The 15,383-nt window shown below is 41.3% G+C and overlaps 2 protein-coding genes across 3 annotated transcripts in view; one reads left to right on the forward strand and one right to left on the reverse strand.

Moving 5' to 3' along the window:
- Positions 1–512: 512 nt before the first annotated feature.
- On the reverse strand, positions 513–14,856 carry rbm17 (RNA binding motif protein 17). The gene is made up of 13 exons (XM_017432584.3): positions 14,705–14,856; positions 13,792–13,915; positions 11,300–11,416; positions 11,036–11,202; positions 10,775–10,887; positions 10,047–10,097; positions 9,288–9,423; positions 9,021–9,172; positions 8,816–8,866; positions 5,348–5,424; positions 5,090–5,188; positions 4,946–5,018; positions 513–771 (listed from the first exon to the last, which is right to left on the reverse strand). Exons 2-13 carry the CDS (start codon positions 13,912–13,914, stop codon positions 668–670), a joined length of 1,263 nt encoding a protein of 420 aa, XP_017288073.1. The 5' UTR covers position 13,915; positions 14,705–14,856; the 3' UTR covers positions 513–667.
- Positions 14,857–14,909: 53 nt separating this feature from the next.
- The window catches only part of il15ra (interleukin 15 receptor subunit alpha), a 12,870-nt gene continuing 12,396 nt past the window's right edge, over positions 14,910–15,383 (forward strand). For both annotated transcript variants that reach the window (XM_017432585.3, XM_017432587.2), the window contains exon 1: positions 14,910–15,131. In XM_017432585.3, coding sequence (XP_017288074.1) covers positions 15,059–15,131 — 73 coding nt within the window. In that variant the 5' untranslated portion in view covers positions 14,910–15,058. The remainder of the gene's footprint in view (positions 15,132–15,383) is intronic.

Raw genomic sequence — 15,383 nt, forward strand, 5'->3', positions numbered from 1 at the left:
GATTACATAGGAATTCTAATGTATACTGGCTTCTCTGACTCAGCTAAATATTTGAGTTTCTGCCATGATTTTACTTGACTGAACAAAACTTTGATATTTTTGCCCTCCCCAAATTGTCTTTTTAGTCCTCGGCCTTTGACCTGTTCTCTGCTGTAGAAACGACAATAAAATCACTTAAATAGGTCTTTCCTCTCATTCCTGCTTCAACGATGGACCCGTTTCAGTGATCTGAATTAAACCTGTACCAGTGGGAGGGCTTTTGACTCCGTTAACTGGAACCCCCAGAGTCCCCCGGCTCACTTACATAAGTTCTGAATGAGGCTGCGTTACTGTCCTAGACCCCTTCTTCTAATCCCGCAGGGCTAAGTTGGGACTCTCACACCCAGAGGATATGATAACGTAACCAAAGAACTCGCAGTGTTATGTCACAAATTTCGAAACTAGGTTTTCTTGGAAAGCCTGCAGGATGTTTACAAGTTCCACGGATGTGTAAAGGAGAAAAAGCACACAGGTTACGCCTTACACCTTTTATTTTGTCTTGACATAAAGAAGAAAGAAACTCATTGTTAGTACACATAAACGTTGCTGTTTGGGGAATATTTGTTTTTAAAAAAAATTATGTACAAGCAGGGGAGTTGATGTGAGCTCATAGAGTCCATTGGTGACATCACACCTGTTCTCCCAGATCCAGAACCCGAAACTTGTCTAGACTGTAGAAGCAGGCCTTGACGACTCGTCCTCCGAAGTACCGTCCGTTTAGATCCACGACGGCTGCAGAGGACACAGACGTTAAAAGTGTTCAATTCCTCCATGTTCGGTTTTTAAACAAACTCCCTACTTGTATTTATAAAGCCCTTACAGCTGCCACAGCACTAAAACAGATATCCGAGTCAGTTTGTCTCGTACTCCTAACCTGTTCTGGGAACTCGGTGAAAACAAATCATTCGTGTCATTTCTCTGAACAAGTTTGTTGTGCGACAAAAACATCCTGACGGCAAGGCAACGCTCTCGGACAAAGAAGATACAGAATTGCGAGAAAACAGGATAGAGTGGAGAAAAAAAAAAAACATCCGAAGGAGTATTTGGTAAATATACCAGTTGGATTTCTTACTAAAGGTGAAAGGACCGATGCCATGAAAAGACCTGAGCGCTAAATATGAAACTGCAGGAAGGAGATTAGCATGAAAACAAAACAAGTAAACAACTTATTTGTCCAATAGTAGGAAGAGAAGCTCAAAAATCAAACAATCTTCAGTTTATTTGTGATCTAGATGGACTGTTTGACATGAAATCTGACATAAATAAAACTTTTTTTTAGATTAGTGATAAATAATGTAACCTAATAAACCCACAAATGATTGGTTTTGGTAGTTTCTTTGTTTTTTCATTTTTACATTTTACATTGATAAGTTTAAAGATGTCACTGCAGCCTCAGATTCTCCCCACATATATGAATATTACCAATCTTCACAAGGCACTAAACAATTACCTACTTGGGAGGCTTACTGGCGCCATAAATCTAATTCACATTAGTTACAACAGGAATCCCTGAGTTGGACTAGAAACTGCAGCTAGACTGAAACGAACAACAAAACTCCAAATTATTTATTGCTATGCAGACTGAGGTCAAATGACTTCTGTTGATTGTAGGGAGAGGTGATCTATTAGCACTGAAAGAAAAAGTTGGAAATGACTCTTCGCTACGATCACATCTAGTTTTAGCTCAATATCTGTAAAACTGACTGACTTGAAGAGACATTTTTGTATTGTGGATGAAAGCAATTAGCCGTGGAGTGTCAGGACAAGAAGAAACTCGTTTTCATGTTGCTGGAAAACAGGAGGTGATTTGAACTAAGCTGGTTCTGATCGCAGAGAAGGCATTCATTTTTCACATTCATCTAAAGATACAGGGATGATTGCCTATTTAATATTTGTGCTTAAAAACATCTGTGTATCTGTGATCCGGATAAAGACTTGTGATGACTATAGTAAGACAGCAGCTACTAAACATTTTAGTATTTAAGTAGTCGATCCAGTAATTCGTCGATAAATCAAGTATTTGGGTGCAGATATGCTACATCAGTGGTTCCCAGACTTGTTTTTTTTTTCCCTCAAAATCCCAACATACAATAAAAGCTGCCCTCCCCTCTCCACCTCCAGAACTGCACAAGTCCCGGTCCACAGGCACGCCTTGAAAAATTAATTCAGGTATTACCGAGGAGTCGTTCCAAGAGCAATTCTCTTTCCCCAGAACAGCTAGCGGTCACATGCATACCTTTGGAAGGATGCTTGTGACAGTCTGTTTTTATTTTGGATTGTTACAAGATGATAAAGCCTCCAAACAGCTACATACAACTGAATGAGAGGATTTCCTAAAACTCTGCTTGACCTGCCTGAGGGCACCATTTTGTCCTTCGACACGCTGAAAACCTTTTTGTTTTCTGGAGATATTTCAGTATTTGTTCGGGGGGGGGGATATTAAAAGAAGAACGTGTCAGAGTCTGTAATACGGGACTTAATTTCCTGTTGAGGCGAGCTGCAAATTCTTGTGTAAACACGCACAGAGGCGCCGGACGGTTCCATCTGCCGTGAGCTTTTCTACTGCTCGCGTTTCACGGTTTTCAGAGTGCAGGAGGATTCAGGAAGCTGCGTGTTTGTTGGTCCCACAGTGAAGACCGACTGTGTCTGGAGTTCCTTTTCTGTTTGTGGTTAGCTACCCAATTCAGTTTTGCTGTTGTATGTTTTCTTTTTCTTCTCTTTAATGCAGTTGCTTTTACTCCACTAATTTTGCCAGTTTCCTCCATCGCACAAAACGGAGCGCAAGCATGCTGCATCCCAGTGAAACAGGGTCTCTAATCCAACAGTCCAAATCCAACGCTTCTGCCTCAAGGGTTTTTCATAATCAAGATACTCAGAGGATCATTTCACCCCTGGAATCCAGTCAATCTGATTCAAGTCCTGCCACCCAGAAAAAAAAAAAATCCTCTTCGATGAAACGGAGGATGCAGGCTCACACACTCGTGCTAGCCGGGGATATTTGTGTTCCTTCATTTCCACCAGTTTAACGCATCAACGTGAAAATGGGGGGGGGCACGTGTTCTGGCAGCGAAGGCGCAGCTCGCCCGGCACTGCAGTTTCCACTTCGTAATTCTTTCCAAATGCAACAGACGCGGGAACGCTTCAAGGCTTTTTGGGCAGGTGTCGAGCTGATGTGGAAACAACTCGGTGCACTACCGTCACCTCGTGGTAGTGTTGATATGAAGTGTTAGCGGTAAAGCAGCTGTCGTCCACTAATCAAATTTGTATACTTTGATGATACATGCACAATAAGGATGGGCATTTTAAGCAAAACCACTTCTTGTTGTCGTCATTACTTATTCTATTTTTCTTTGACTATTCAACCCACAACTTCCACCTACCAGCTTCTTCTGCTTATTTTGTCTTTTACTCACGAAGCACAACTTAAAGGGGACCTATTATGCTTCCTTGAAAAACTTAGGATAAGTCTGTGGGCTGTACAAAACGTCTTCATTACATTTAATACACAAAATCATTCTCAGATATTGAGATTTCACCTGATCAGTTCTGCCTGTTTTGAGTTCATATCGGAATGAGCGGTTTTAGGGCTACGTCATTATTATGCAAATAAGATGCTGTTGGCCACGCCCCCCTAACTTGGTGTCCCATCTGCAAGCATAAAAACTCTCTGAAGGATTAAATGCTGCGGATCTGACGCACATATATATCGTTATTAAGTCAAACTCTGAGGATTCTCTATTTTGCATAATAGGTCCCCTTTAAGATAACGTCACAAAAACCGTTTAAAAGCAGAGAAAGCATCTTAACGAGCTTTTAATCTCAGCTGCGCTTCATGACAAAGGGCCAATCCTGCTAATCCTGCTAGCCTGCTTGGTGACTTTCATCCCCTCCAAAGGGAGCTTCAGCTTCTTCCCTTTGGAGGACGATTCTTAGTCCCTAAATGTAGGAGCAGACGTTTGACAAACGGCTTTGTTCCTGAACTGAACAAGCTGAAGTGATACTGCCACTTTGGATTAAATAGATTAAACAGATTAAGTCTAGATTAGCTGGTTTTATGTTCTTTTAAGTCTTGCTTCTCCTTTTTTTTTGTGTCCCACTTTGACTTGAGTTTGTGGAGCTTGGAGGACTTTGAACACGATAATATTTACTTCTGGTGGTGTTCAGATGTTTGAACCACTGCAATACAAGTCTACCTACAGGTATTAATAAAGTGACCTTGAACCTAGCCGGGAATCTTGATAGGCTTTCATTTTCACAGTTTAAATGGATCAACATGGAGGGCGATGCTCGTAACCTGACTGTCAAGCTGAGCACACCCGGGACCATAGTTTCCACTTTGCAATCCTTTCAAAATAAACTACGATGGCAGAAATAGACGCTGGGACATTCCAAGGTTGCTGTTGTTCTTTTTTTGTGGTTTTTGGAATGTGAGTTGGCGGTAGGTGTCGTACCCTGACTGGAAATCCACAATTAGGAAACAACTTGGAGTGTCACAACCAGGTGCTGGTGTAAGAAAAGAAAGGATAGAATAAAAGGTTCTAATGGTTGCAATTATTCTTCAATTTTGCCAATTATGACCAGTTCATCCCTAATTCACAATGTCTTATTAATTCATGACAAAAAGTAGCATAAAGAGAAATTATTTTTCACTCATTTCTAAGGGAGCCAATCCGTTTATCGAGTGTGTCCCGCTTTCTGCGAGTTGTGATGTAAGCCCGGTTCTACCGGTGCCGTGGGGAGACGGATGTGACATAACCCCACAGGGAGCCGAGTCTCACCTCGTTTCAGATCTGGGCCAACTCATTTAGACTGGGACGCACTTTCACCCACACTATTAGAGCACTTACGCAATCGCAGAACGGAAAACAAAACAATTACGTGAAGGCGAAATCAAGTAAACGCCGACCTTTGATGGCCGACTCCACCCGCTCAAACTCGAGGAATATCCTGACGGCTTCGTCATCGGGCACGTCCGCGATCTGAGGAGGAAACTCTGCGTCAGATTGTGCCTTTTTCATCACTTCATCTAGCGGAGTCTTATTCCTCTTACCTCAAAAATGACACATTTAACCACTTTTCCGTATTTCTCACACTCTTCCTTTGTTTCTCCCTCCAAGTCTTCATCCACTTCTCCTCTGCCCACCATGTTCTAGGAAACAAACATTTCAGAAACAGCCATTTCTTTTGTTTTTATTTTGTAATTTCACAAACCAACGTCCAAACTCAAACTCCATTCATTAGCTCTTTTATTTCTGGTGTTTTTGTGCTCTGTAATATTAAAGGGTTATGTGGAAGAAAGGACACGTACCCTCAGCAGGACCACTTTGGTCGGGTTTTTCAGAATCTCTGTGAGTGGGTTGGCGTCCGCCTTCTTGGAAGCGTCCGCTGACAGGACAGAAACAGATAACATTGGTCACATTTTTTTTTTTTTTCGTTGTTCCCTTTACAAAACAATGCGTGCAACAGTTGGCTGCATTTTCTTGGGCCGATAAAGACGAGGAGCTCGACCCGGAACGTGCGATAAATCGAAGAATCCAGCTGCCGTGTTGTGGCCACAGGGCCGCGCGTCATGCTGGCTGTTAGTTTCAGGGATAAAGCTGTATTGTGTTAAAGCACGGCTCAGAACTCCCTCTAAGTGGGTCACTCAGGTGCAAAGAGTGCTGTTGGTGTTCCTGGAAATCAGTGCGAGAAAGGGACAAACGCCTTGTTCAAACACAGGCATAAAGACCGAGTATCAAAAAAAAAAAAAAAGAAGTTTATAGATTATCAACTTTAGATTCCTGATATCTGGATTCAACTTGACATTCCGACGTTCCACACTTGACCTTGTGACCTTGAAATTAATAGGGATCATCCTTGACCTGTGAGGTGTCCAGCTGTGCAGCTTGACATTTACCAATTTAGAGGTCGGACTAAAACTTATCCACAGACAGACGCCACCATACTGTAATACGTCCTGTCTTAGGACAGGCGTCTAAAAAAAACAGGGCATATGTGGGGGGAACATCATCACCCTTTGGGCAGAAATTAAAGACTTAGTATCTTTATTAAAAATTTTTAGCTTCTTAAATAGTTTAGAAAGCACACTACAGTGTGGAGAAAAATATCGGAAAACTAACTCCAATAATGCATATATACCGTAAGTGAAAACGTAGCATTCCTTGAAGGAAAGCATAGCAACGGCTACATGTAACGCTAATGTTTGAAACAAATATGTCAAACAATTAGAGTACATATCGGCGAATGACTCAGCTGCCACACCAAGTTTGAGCTCAATATTTGTAAAAATGACCAAGTTTTAGGCATTTCTTGTGTTGGCTAAAGATTAGCGGTGGCAGCCATCTTGAACCTGGTTGACTCCACGAGGACTCATCTTCTTATCTGCAGAAACACTTGAGGATTAGTTATAGTTTGGATTTAAAAGATGGCTTGTTTTCACAGGTTTGAGGGTACACTAGATGTGGACGTGACTCAAAAACATTGTTATTATTGTTACACGTGAACAAGAATTTTACACAGATGCCTTTTTGCCACAAATGCCACAGCAGCCTCTTATTTTATGCATCAGCTTTGTAGGGTTTGGGTCCATTTTTCTGGGTTGATTTTTGTTAGTTAATTTCTTTCAAAACTTCAAACCTTAATTAAACAGCTGTAACTTTTAATAACATACTGAAACATTAAAAATCAATTTCACTTAACCCAGATGGCAGCTTCCCTTCAGACAACCTATGTTTTTGTGGGAAGCTATGATTGAGCAAAATAAGATATTTGATTAAAACTTAATGATGTGATCTATCCCCCCCAACTTCCTTTTGACAAGTTTTGGTGTCCTTTTGAGGGTAGCTAAAGTCCCATATCTAAGGATAACCGTCTCCACATTTATTGTCCTTTTCTGCATCATAATGAAAGCAGAGCAAAACCCACATAGCTGCGACTATTTTGCTAAGAATCCAAGCCTAATGGGACGCACAAACAAATATCGACACCTAGTGGCTAAAATCGAATACTACATCCATTTCAGCCAGAATAAATTAATATTTGTCATCATTAAGCTGCTTTATCTCATACGTAGGGTTAAGAGAAAACATGAAAAAGACCCAAACCACAGAACAGAAGTCCAGCAGTTGATGGAGACGGTCAGAAGAAAAAGCTTTAAAGCCAAGTTCAGACTGCAAACGTTTCAGTGTCATCCGATTCTCAGCAGCTCGCCTTACATGATGTGCTCATCTTGTGTTTGCAAGTTTTGAAGTCACAGTGGGTTCAAATTACACGACCCAACCTCCGACTTATCTGACTGGACCGGTTACAGCGGCCTGGTTAGCGTCCGGCACAAGAGTCCTGCAGTTTCTCTTTGGACTTTAGGTGGTCTTCCTAGTTTCAGTTTCTACTGCAAACAGGATCAGGTGTTTGTCATCGCAGCATCCATGAAGCTGCAGCGACACAGATGCAATACCTTTTTCTTTTTTACAGTTTTAGCGATCTGTATTGTATTGGGACTCACTTTGCACCTCAGCTGAGGTAGCACAGAAAAGCATCAGCATCAGTTAAGTGGTATGAGCTACAAAGAATAAAAACACTGAGCTGTGGCATACTGTGTAAAGCCCCAAAAACAGGTATAGGTATAAAGTTATATCATTTAATTTAAAATTATATATTGCTCAGGTTTCTGAGTTCAAGATGTTTTTTTGTTGTTGTTTCTACATCCTCTTAGTGCCTGAAGTTGGTTGTATTTTTCTCCCGGTTTTCCCACCATTGTTTCCTTTCATCCCGACTCTTACTGGCTGGAAAACAGCACTTTCTTTGAAGTCTTTGAAGCATTCAGGTATTCTGATTGTTGACCGCTGATCAAATTCAATTGTACACCCGTTCTGCACCTTCAAAGTTCGTCTTCAATGGCAAAACTGGGCAGAAACTGGCATCGAAATGACTAAAAAGGCACGAAGAGTTAATTCGTTACTCGTTGCAGAAAGCTCTTTGAACGAGTTGTATTCTGAGCTCACTGATGAGCTAATGGCTTGTCTGGATGTAGCTAAGATCAAAGTAGGTCGTCGCTGTCTGAGAACAACTCCAAAAAGTTCAGTAGTTCATGGAAACATTGTTTCATAAACCTTCATCCAAGCAGACCTGCTTCCAAAGCTGATTAATGCAAATGTAATTATTTAAAAACACGCTGCTCTTAGTTTTGCATTGAAGTTATTTTGGCAGAAATATGATGAAATTCTTGTCAGAAGTGCTACAGCTAACTGCTGTTTTTGAATGCAAATAATCACTGAAGTCCATATAAAGAATTGGTGATTGTAAAATTTATGTTATATAAATGTCTATAAATAAACACTTCCATGAATCACTGGGAAATTTCGATACAGGAATTGTTTTAAAATGGCAGCATTTACGATGCCATAGCTCCGAATGATATTATTTCACCAAACTGAGGCTGTTTAAAGATAATAGTTTATATCGTTTCCATAAAAGTCCACGTCAAAATGCCTGAATCTCTCTTTAAGTAGAACCTATAAGAGAAACCTGTGGTCCAGGCTGAGGCAGCATGTTGTCAAGGTGATAACTGTACCCCCTGATGTAAGCAAAACGTGTTTATCAAAACACAACTGAGGTTGGACTGCAGGGGGCAGAATAAACAGAAACCACATTTAGCGTTGCATGGCCTGACAAAGGCACGAAACGTTGCTGCTTAAACTGCGAGCTACACACACGAAAAGGTTAAACAAACTGTGCTGTATGTTCTGATTACAGGAGAGAAAATGAAAGAGAGGCTCACCTGCAGAACCTCCGGCTAAAGTCTCAGCAGCTCCTGACTGGCTGGACCCTGCTGCTCAATCACACACACACACAGTCATGGTAAACTTCTGACAGTGAAACAGAATTACAGCATTAATTTCAGAGAACAAATCGATACAGTAAACACGACACAACGATAAAACGCAGATGGAAGCAGAAGTAGATAAAAACAAAGCGTCACTTACGTTTTTCTGCTGCGTCGCCCACGATGATCTTCCCGCCTCTCTTGCTGGTCTTCTCCACAGAGAGCGCCGTGCTCAGGCCCTGCTCGTGCTTCCCCAGACCCTGACCTTCTTTGAAGCCGTACTTCTGCATGATCTTATGGGCCACGGTGCCTCTGTTGGAAGTGCACAGGTTTCAGCTGCGATTGTCAGGAACTTTGTTTTTGTTGTTTTTTTTAAATAAAAGCACCAATGCCCCCCCCCCAAACACACACACACACGGACACACACCCCATGTTCGCCAAGAACGAGCTGGTTGGTACGGGCGGCGAGCGCGGCCTGTCCGAGTCGTCGTACATCGGTGGAGGGATGGCGGCCTTCGAGCCTCGGGCACGACCTTCATCTTCGTGGGAAAATGAGGAAGAGCCTAAACAGGTAATAAAAACAAATATTCTCATTGAAAGGTAGACTTGTTGTTTAAAAAAAAAAGATCTTTTGTTAAATCTTACTAAAACATTATTTCAGATGATTATTTAGTGGATTTAGTTGCTCTTTGAAAGGCAATGCTGCCCCCTGCTGGAAAACTGCTGCTTTTGACTCAGACTGCCTAAGACTCCTGCTTTCATTGGTTTTATTAATCTGGTAATGCTCAGATATCCCAGCTTTTCTCCAGCTGCGAACGCATCATGTCATTTGTGAATCCGGTGCTGTAAGAAAGTCTCAAAAGCCGCAGCTGGCGATTTGAGCACGCAACTTTGCTGATTGGTGTGTGTAGTGTGTTACTACTTGTGCCGTTTGAATAGCGTAAATCTGAGAAACTGTTTACACGTTTGTGAATGATGTTGTACACTTGGAAATATTGCCGTACGCATTTGTGAATATTTTTGAGACTAATTTATCTCTATATATTAGGAATTATATATAAAGAACTTAAGCCAAAATACTTTTGTTGCTGTGAAGCCGCAGCGTAGCAAGAGCCAAAATTTAGTTCGATTTCAACAAGAACTCAGGTACATTTAGTCACATCAAATCTCACTCAATCACACTCACCATCTTTGTCCATAAGTGATGATGGAGGGGCAATAGCTGCTCCACCCATACCTGGAATAAGAAGAAGAGTTATTTCCTGCTTTAATATTGTTTTAAGCACATAACCGTTCCATTTGATGATCCTGTCATTCCGAGATTAAGGAAGTACATTTTTCATTTAAACAACTTTTTAAGACCTAAGTTACAAAGCACAAGTGTAAAAATATTAAACGAGAGTCTGTAAAAACAACAACTGAGTTGATAAATAAACAATAAAGCGCCGGCAAATTAAATTAAAGGCCTAGCGTTTCTTGAAGGAATTCATATTGGCTTTTATGAGTTTTAGTCTGAGATCATTGTGTGGAGAATTGGTGCAGCTGTTTTGGTCTAATGCGATATCACGAGACGCCACACTCCGTGTGTGCTGGGAATGACTCTCAGCTACTACCACATCCAGGTTTAGCTGAGTGTCTGTGTCTCAGCTGAGACAGAACGCTCCCCTCGTGTTTTTAGAAGAGTCTGGAAGGAGTGTGAGGGGTGAAAAGGGTCGCTGATGTAAGAGGGAACCTGACTGGTTACAGCTTTATATACAAGAATGAAAAGTTTATAACAGAGTTCGGCTTGTCCCTTCTGGGCTACTGTAGCAACATTGCAAACAAAATGCAGAAGATAAAAATGTAACATTCAGTCCAGAAATCATGAATCTTGGTGATAAATGTTACCGTATCGCTAACACGTGAAATACTCACTTCGTTTCCTCCACTCTTTCTCGTACTCCTCCTCCTCATCCGAGTCTTCCTCTGCTGCTGGGAAACGAGAGAAACCGCTCGGAGCGCCGCCTTCGTGCCTTTCTTTCCTCCTCCTGGAAAAGTGCGACATTTTGTCTCATTTTTCGAGGTTTGGCTGAGGTCGTGTGCAACTCAACTGAGCGATCAAGTGGATACATATTGTACTCGCAGATAAAAATCCCCGTTTTTGACTTTCAGTACAAACGGAGCACGTGGCATTACTTTTCCCTCTCCTCGATCTCCTTCTGGCGCTCCTGCTCTCGCTTGCGCTGCTGTTCCTCCCGGTGGCGCTTCACCACCTTCTCGTAGTCGTTGGGGAACATGGGGTCGTACTCGTCAGCCAAGGGGATGAGCACGTCGCCGGAGGAGAAACCGCTGGGGACGGCGTCCTGAAGCGAGCACAGCACAGGTGTTTACACGACTGGCTGCAGTCCCATAAAGCCTTTTTTTTAAAATCAGTCGCCTCGGTAACAAGAGGAGACAGACCTTGAGTCCTGCTGCTGCGTGCGGAGGAGTGTCGATGTTCTGTCGATCATCGCTGCCCCCTCCTCTCTTCAGATCGATGACAGGAGCCAGGACTGTGGTCTGCTTCATCCGCTGCGTCTACACGCACACAGGATTAGAGTGTAAGACATTATGAATGTCTTCAATGTGTTTTTGCTGATATCTGGATCAAACCACCAGAGACATTAAATCAGACAGCATGAGGTTGTTTATTTTAAACTTATTTTGATATTGTGTTCAAAAGACAAGTGTCATTTGTGTCGATATAAAAGCTCAAACCACCGGAGCTGCAGTTTCTGTTGCAACATTCTGAGTATAAAATCAATTTGAACCTTTTTTGTTTAAAGCTCATCTTTTCCTCTCCAAATTCCCTTTTTATTCCATTTAAATTCTCAGAATTTTATGTTTCAAGATGCAGCAACAATTATTTAGAATTAACGTTTGCCAGCTATAACCAGTCTGGAAAAAAAAGCTTTGAAAGTGATTTTATAAGGCTCTTAAGACATTTAAAACCACAAACAGAAAACCCACAAATTTCTCATTTATGCAATAAGAAATCTGTAAAATTAGCACATACTGTCAGCTACTATTTCTGACCCGTACCATCTGGTAGAAGCCAAACTAAATGAACAAGAAGAATTCAGCTGCAATCAAGTTTAGAGGTAAGCAGGACAGATTAGCAGCTAAAATTCACAACTGTAGCATATTTTAGTACTATTACAGGAGTAACTAGCATCGATGTAGTCTAATTACTGTAGCTGTATCACGCAGTCTTGTGAGAGGTGATTTGGATTTTTGTCCTCAGATTTACTGTGATGTTCTGAGCTCACAGCAGTCTTTTCTTTTTAAATCATTAGAAGGTTTTCCCTTCATCACAGAAAAGGGCTGTGAACACAATAACTCTGAAGCAATAATAATGTATGGGTGTATGGATGGAGGAGTCTACATCCAGCTCTCCCCCACAATTCCAAACAAGTTTTTTATGAACTTTTTAGTCTTCATGACAACGAAACATCTGCAATTTTTCTGTGAATGTTTGCATGGTGGTGTTTTAATTAAAACGAGTTTATAGTAAAAATATACAGTTATAAAGAAAAAAATCTTTTCAGGCTGTTTTTGTAACATACTGTAATGTTAATAATCTGCTGTTTATAGCCTATTGTATACAAAGCAAAATGCTGCAATTGCAAGTAATGTGGGGTTCACAGTCTCTCTGCATGCAACATTTGTTTTTAGAGGGCTGTGTAGAATTACTGAAAGCAATAAAAAGGCCGCAATCAAAAGGAAAAAAATTATATATTTCTGGGAGATTATTTGGAAGGCATTTCCAGTTTTTTTCCTCCACTTCCTATTTTGACAATTTGAAGCACAGTTAGCCAAAAGAAAGTCTCCCTGATAGTCTGTTGGAATATAAAACATATTTTTTAAGGACACCAGGAGCCAATGAAGATCATCCAAGGGCTACCTCTGGCCTTTGAGCCGTATGTGGTTTAAAGGTTCTCAATCAGAAACTCAAAAACAAAATTAGTGACAGATAAATTCAGAGCTTGATGTGGTAAGCATGCTAAAAGGTTAACCTCTTGGTGACGATGTCCATCTTTTGCATACAAAAACTGTGAAAAATGCTCTGCTGGTCTGAGCAACTTTCAAAATGTTAAATCGTTTAGAAAAAGCAATGTTTCGCAATACTCTCCGCACACTTATCCAGACCTGGAAAAACACTAAAGACAAAATTATACATTTCTACACTTTTCAGGAACAACTCTAACAACAATCACAGAGACAAACAATATGTTTGGGTTCTCTTTCAGGGCATTTTGATTAACAAAACAAATGGAAGTCCATCAATAAACATCCAGAATCAGGTGTCTCCTTTGTGGGGACAAAAGATGCTTTTGTATTGTCGACCATGTTACTCACAGGTCTTTAGGAAACGCCTTCAAAAACACTATCATGTGAGTAAAACTGTTACCTTCCATTTATTATGGAATTAACAAAAATATGCAAAGGAACTGTCTTGAAGACAGAGCACTAGTAACAAGATGCCTTCAGGTTCAATATTAAATAGTTCCTTTGCAAAGTTTTTATCTTACATGTAGAAAAAATACATATTTGCCACCTGAGTTATGAGGGTTTTCTTTAGATTCACAGGTTGATGGCTTGACAAACAGGAAATATCGTACTGACAATAGTCATGAACAAAGACAGGACTGAAAAGCGAGCCAATGTTTAAATAAAAACTGTTACAAGACATTTAAAAAAGTCAGCAAAACTACTGCTCAGGACCATGTTAAGAGGTTAAATGAAACTCTGGGTCTTCTGAAACACAAATAAATAGAAAGAAATATGCCTGAAGACTACAATAAATGTGAATTCTATAGTACACATTTGTAGAAACACATGCAGTTTGTCACGATACGCTCATGTTGTTAACTCTTTAGCGCGTGTCACATTATTTATAGTGTGAGGTTTACCTTAGCCTGGGTCAGAGCCGCCTTCTTCACCTTCAGCTGCGACTGCAGCAGCTTGAAGTTCTTGGACCAGCCTTCGGTCTTGGTGTCACTGGCGCCGACGCCGAGATCATCGTACAGCGACATCCTGCAAACGCACACACACAGTCAGGGTTCGGGTCACGTTTTATCACCAGGAATGTCACTCGGAAACCAGGGAAGCAGGTTGAAAGCGAGGGCCGCTCACTTCACGGTTTGTAGCAGCCTCTGCAATTATTAGGACAATCGTTATTTACAGCGTACAGTACAACTCCGGGTGAAACAGAAACATCGACAGAACAATGACTTTTCTGAGGAAGACAACACAGCAGCATGAAAATTTGGGTGGATAGGTAAGATTTTTTTAAAATGGCTTTCTTTTTTAATTAAAAAAGATTTCAATATGGTCACCAGCAAAGGCTGAATTAAAGCTCCCAAAAGGTTGCGGTCTGAACATCAAGCTGATAAATGTTTAACACTTTCTGTCAAATAAATCGGCAGGAAAAGTAAAGCGCTCTGTGTCAATTGGAACAGGGGTTGCTTCCCATGCTTTTGTCATAACATTTCCCAGAAGTGGTGCCATTTATGAACAAAATCCTCAAAACATAAAGTGGGGCTATAAGAATTCAACAACAACAGCAACAAACATGAGTCCGTCCTCATGCCATTTCTCAGTAAAAAGTTGCAGCAAGCAAAAAATAAAATATATAAAGACTGAATGGCGTTAGCTAACATAGGCTAAAGCTAACACATGACTGCTAAACTGTCTGCTCCCGGATCGAGCCTCGAAGGTTATTTACTATAAACTATTTCAACTAATACTCAATTTCTCGTTGAAATAAAAAAAAATATATTAATTTTGTCTAAAATAAATTAAAAGGCAGCGCATTTAGCATACCTCCTCTCCTCGCTGTAGACTACGTGAACGGAAGCAGCGGAACAACAACAACCCCAAGCGCGACACCGAAACAGCGCTGACCTCTGCCGCCACCTAGCGGCCGGGTGGACTCGTCAAACGCAGCCACTTATTTTCAAGAAAACTACAAACATGGCGTCTTTCGCGACTGCAAGTGCAAGCGCTCAAGAGATATCATAAAAGGCGGATAACGCGTTTATCTAGGGGTGGCAGGGAGTGAAAGCGAAAGTGTTCGGTCGTAGCAGCAGGCTAGTGTTGGTGACCGGGCTCTGACGATTGTCTTAAACCGGTCCGGGTTCTTTCGGGGACATGGTTTAGTTCGGTCCGAGCTGTCAGATGGATCCGGTTCGTCTCTCCGTTTGGGTTCTGATGATTTGTCTAAACCGAATAACGCGTGAGTCCGGCAACGGTAAGACTGAGCGCAAAATCAACTCGCCATCTTTCTATACGTGACAGAACCTTTTTATTATTAGGGTTCCAAGCCCGCGGAAGCAAGCGGGCGGCCAATGCAAGGCATGGCCGTTCGCCTGCTCCCAGCGGAGCAGGGAACCCTATTGTTTTTGTAAGGATTTTTCATAATTTGTTATTATTTTTATTTTTATTATTTTTCTCCGGTAAAACGCGTTGGCCAGAAAAACGAGAAACAGCTGGAGAAAAGCCA

The sequence above is a fragment of the Kryptolebias marmoratus genome, linkage group LG18 (assembly GCF_001649575.2).
Source record: "Kryptolebias marmoratus isolate JLee-2015 linkage group LG18, ASM164957v2, whole genome shotgun sequence".
NCBI classification, from domain to species: Eukaryota; Metazoa; Chordata; class Actinopteri; order Cyprinodontiformes; family Rivulidae; genus Kryptolebias; species Kryptolebias marmoratus.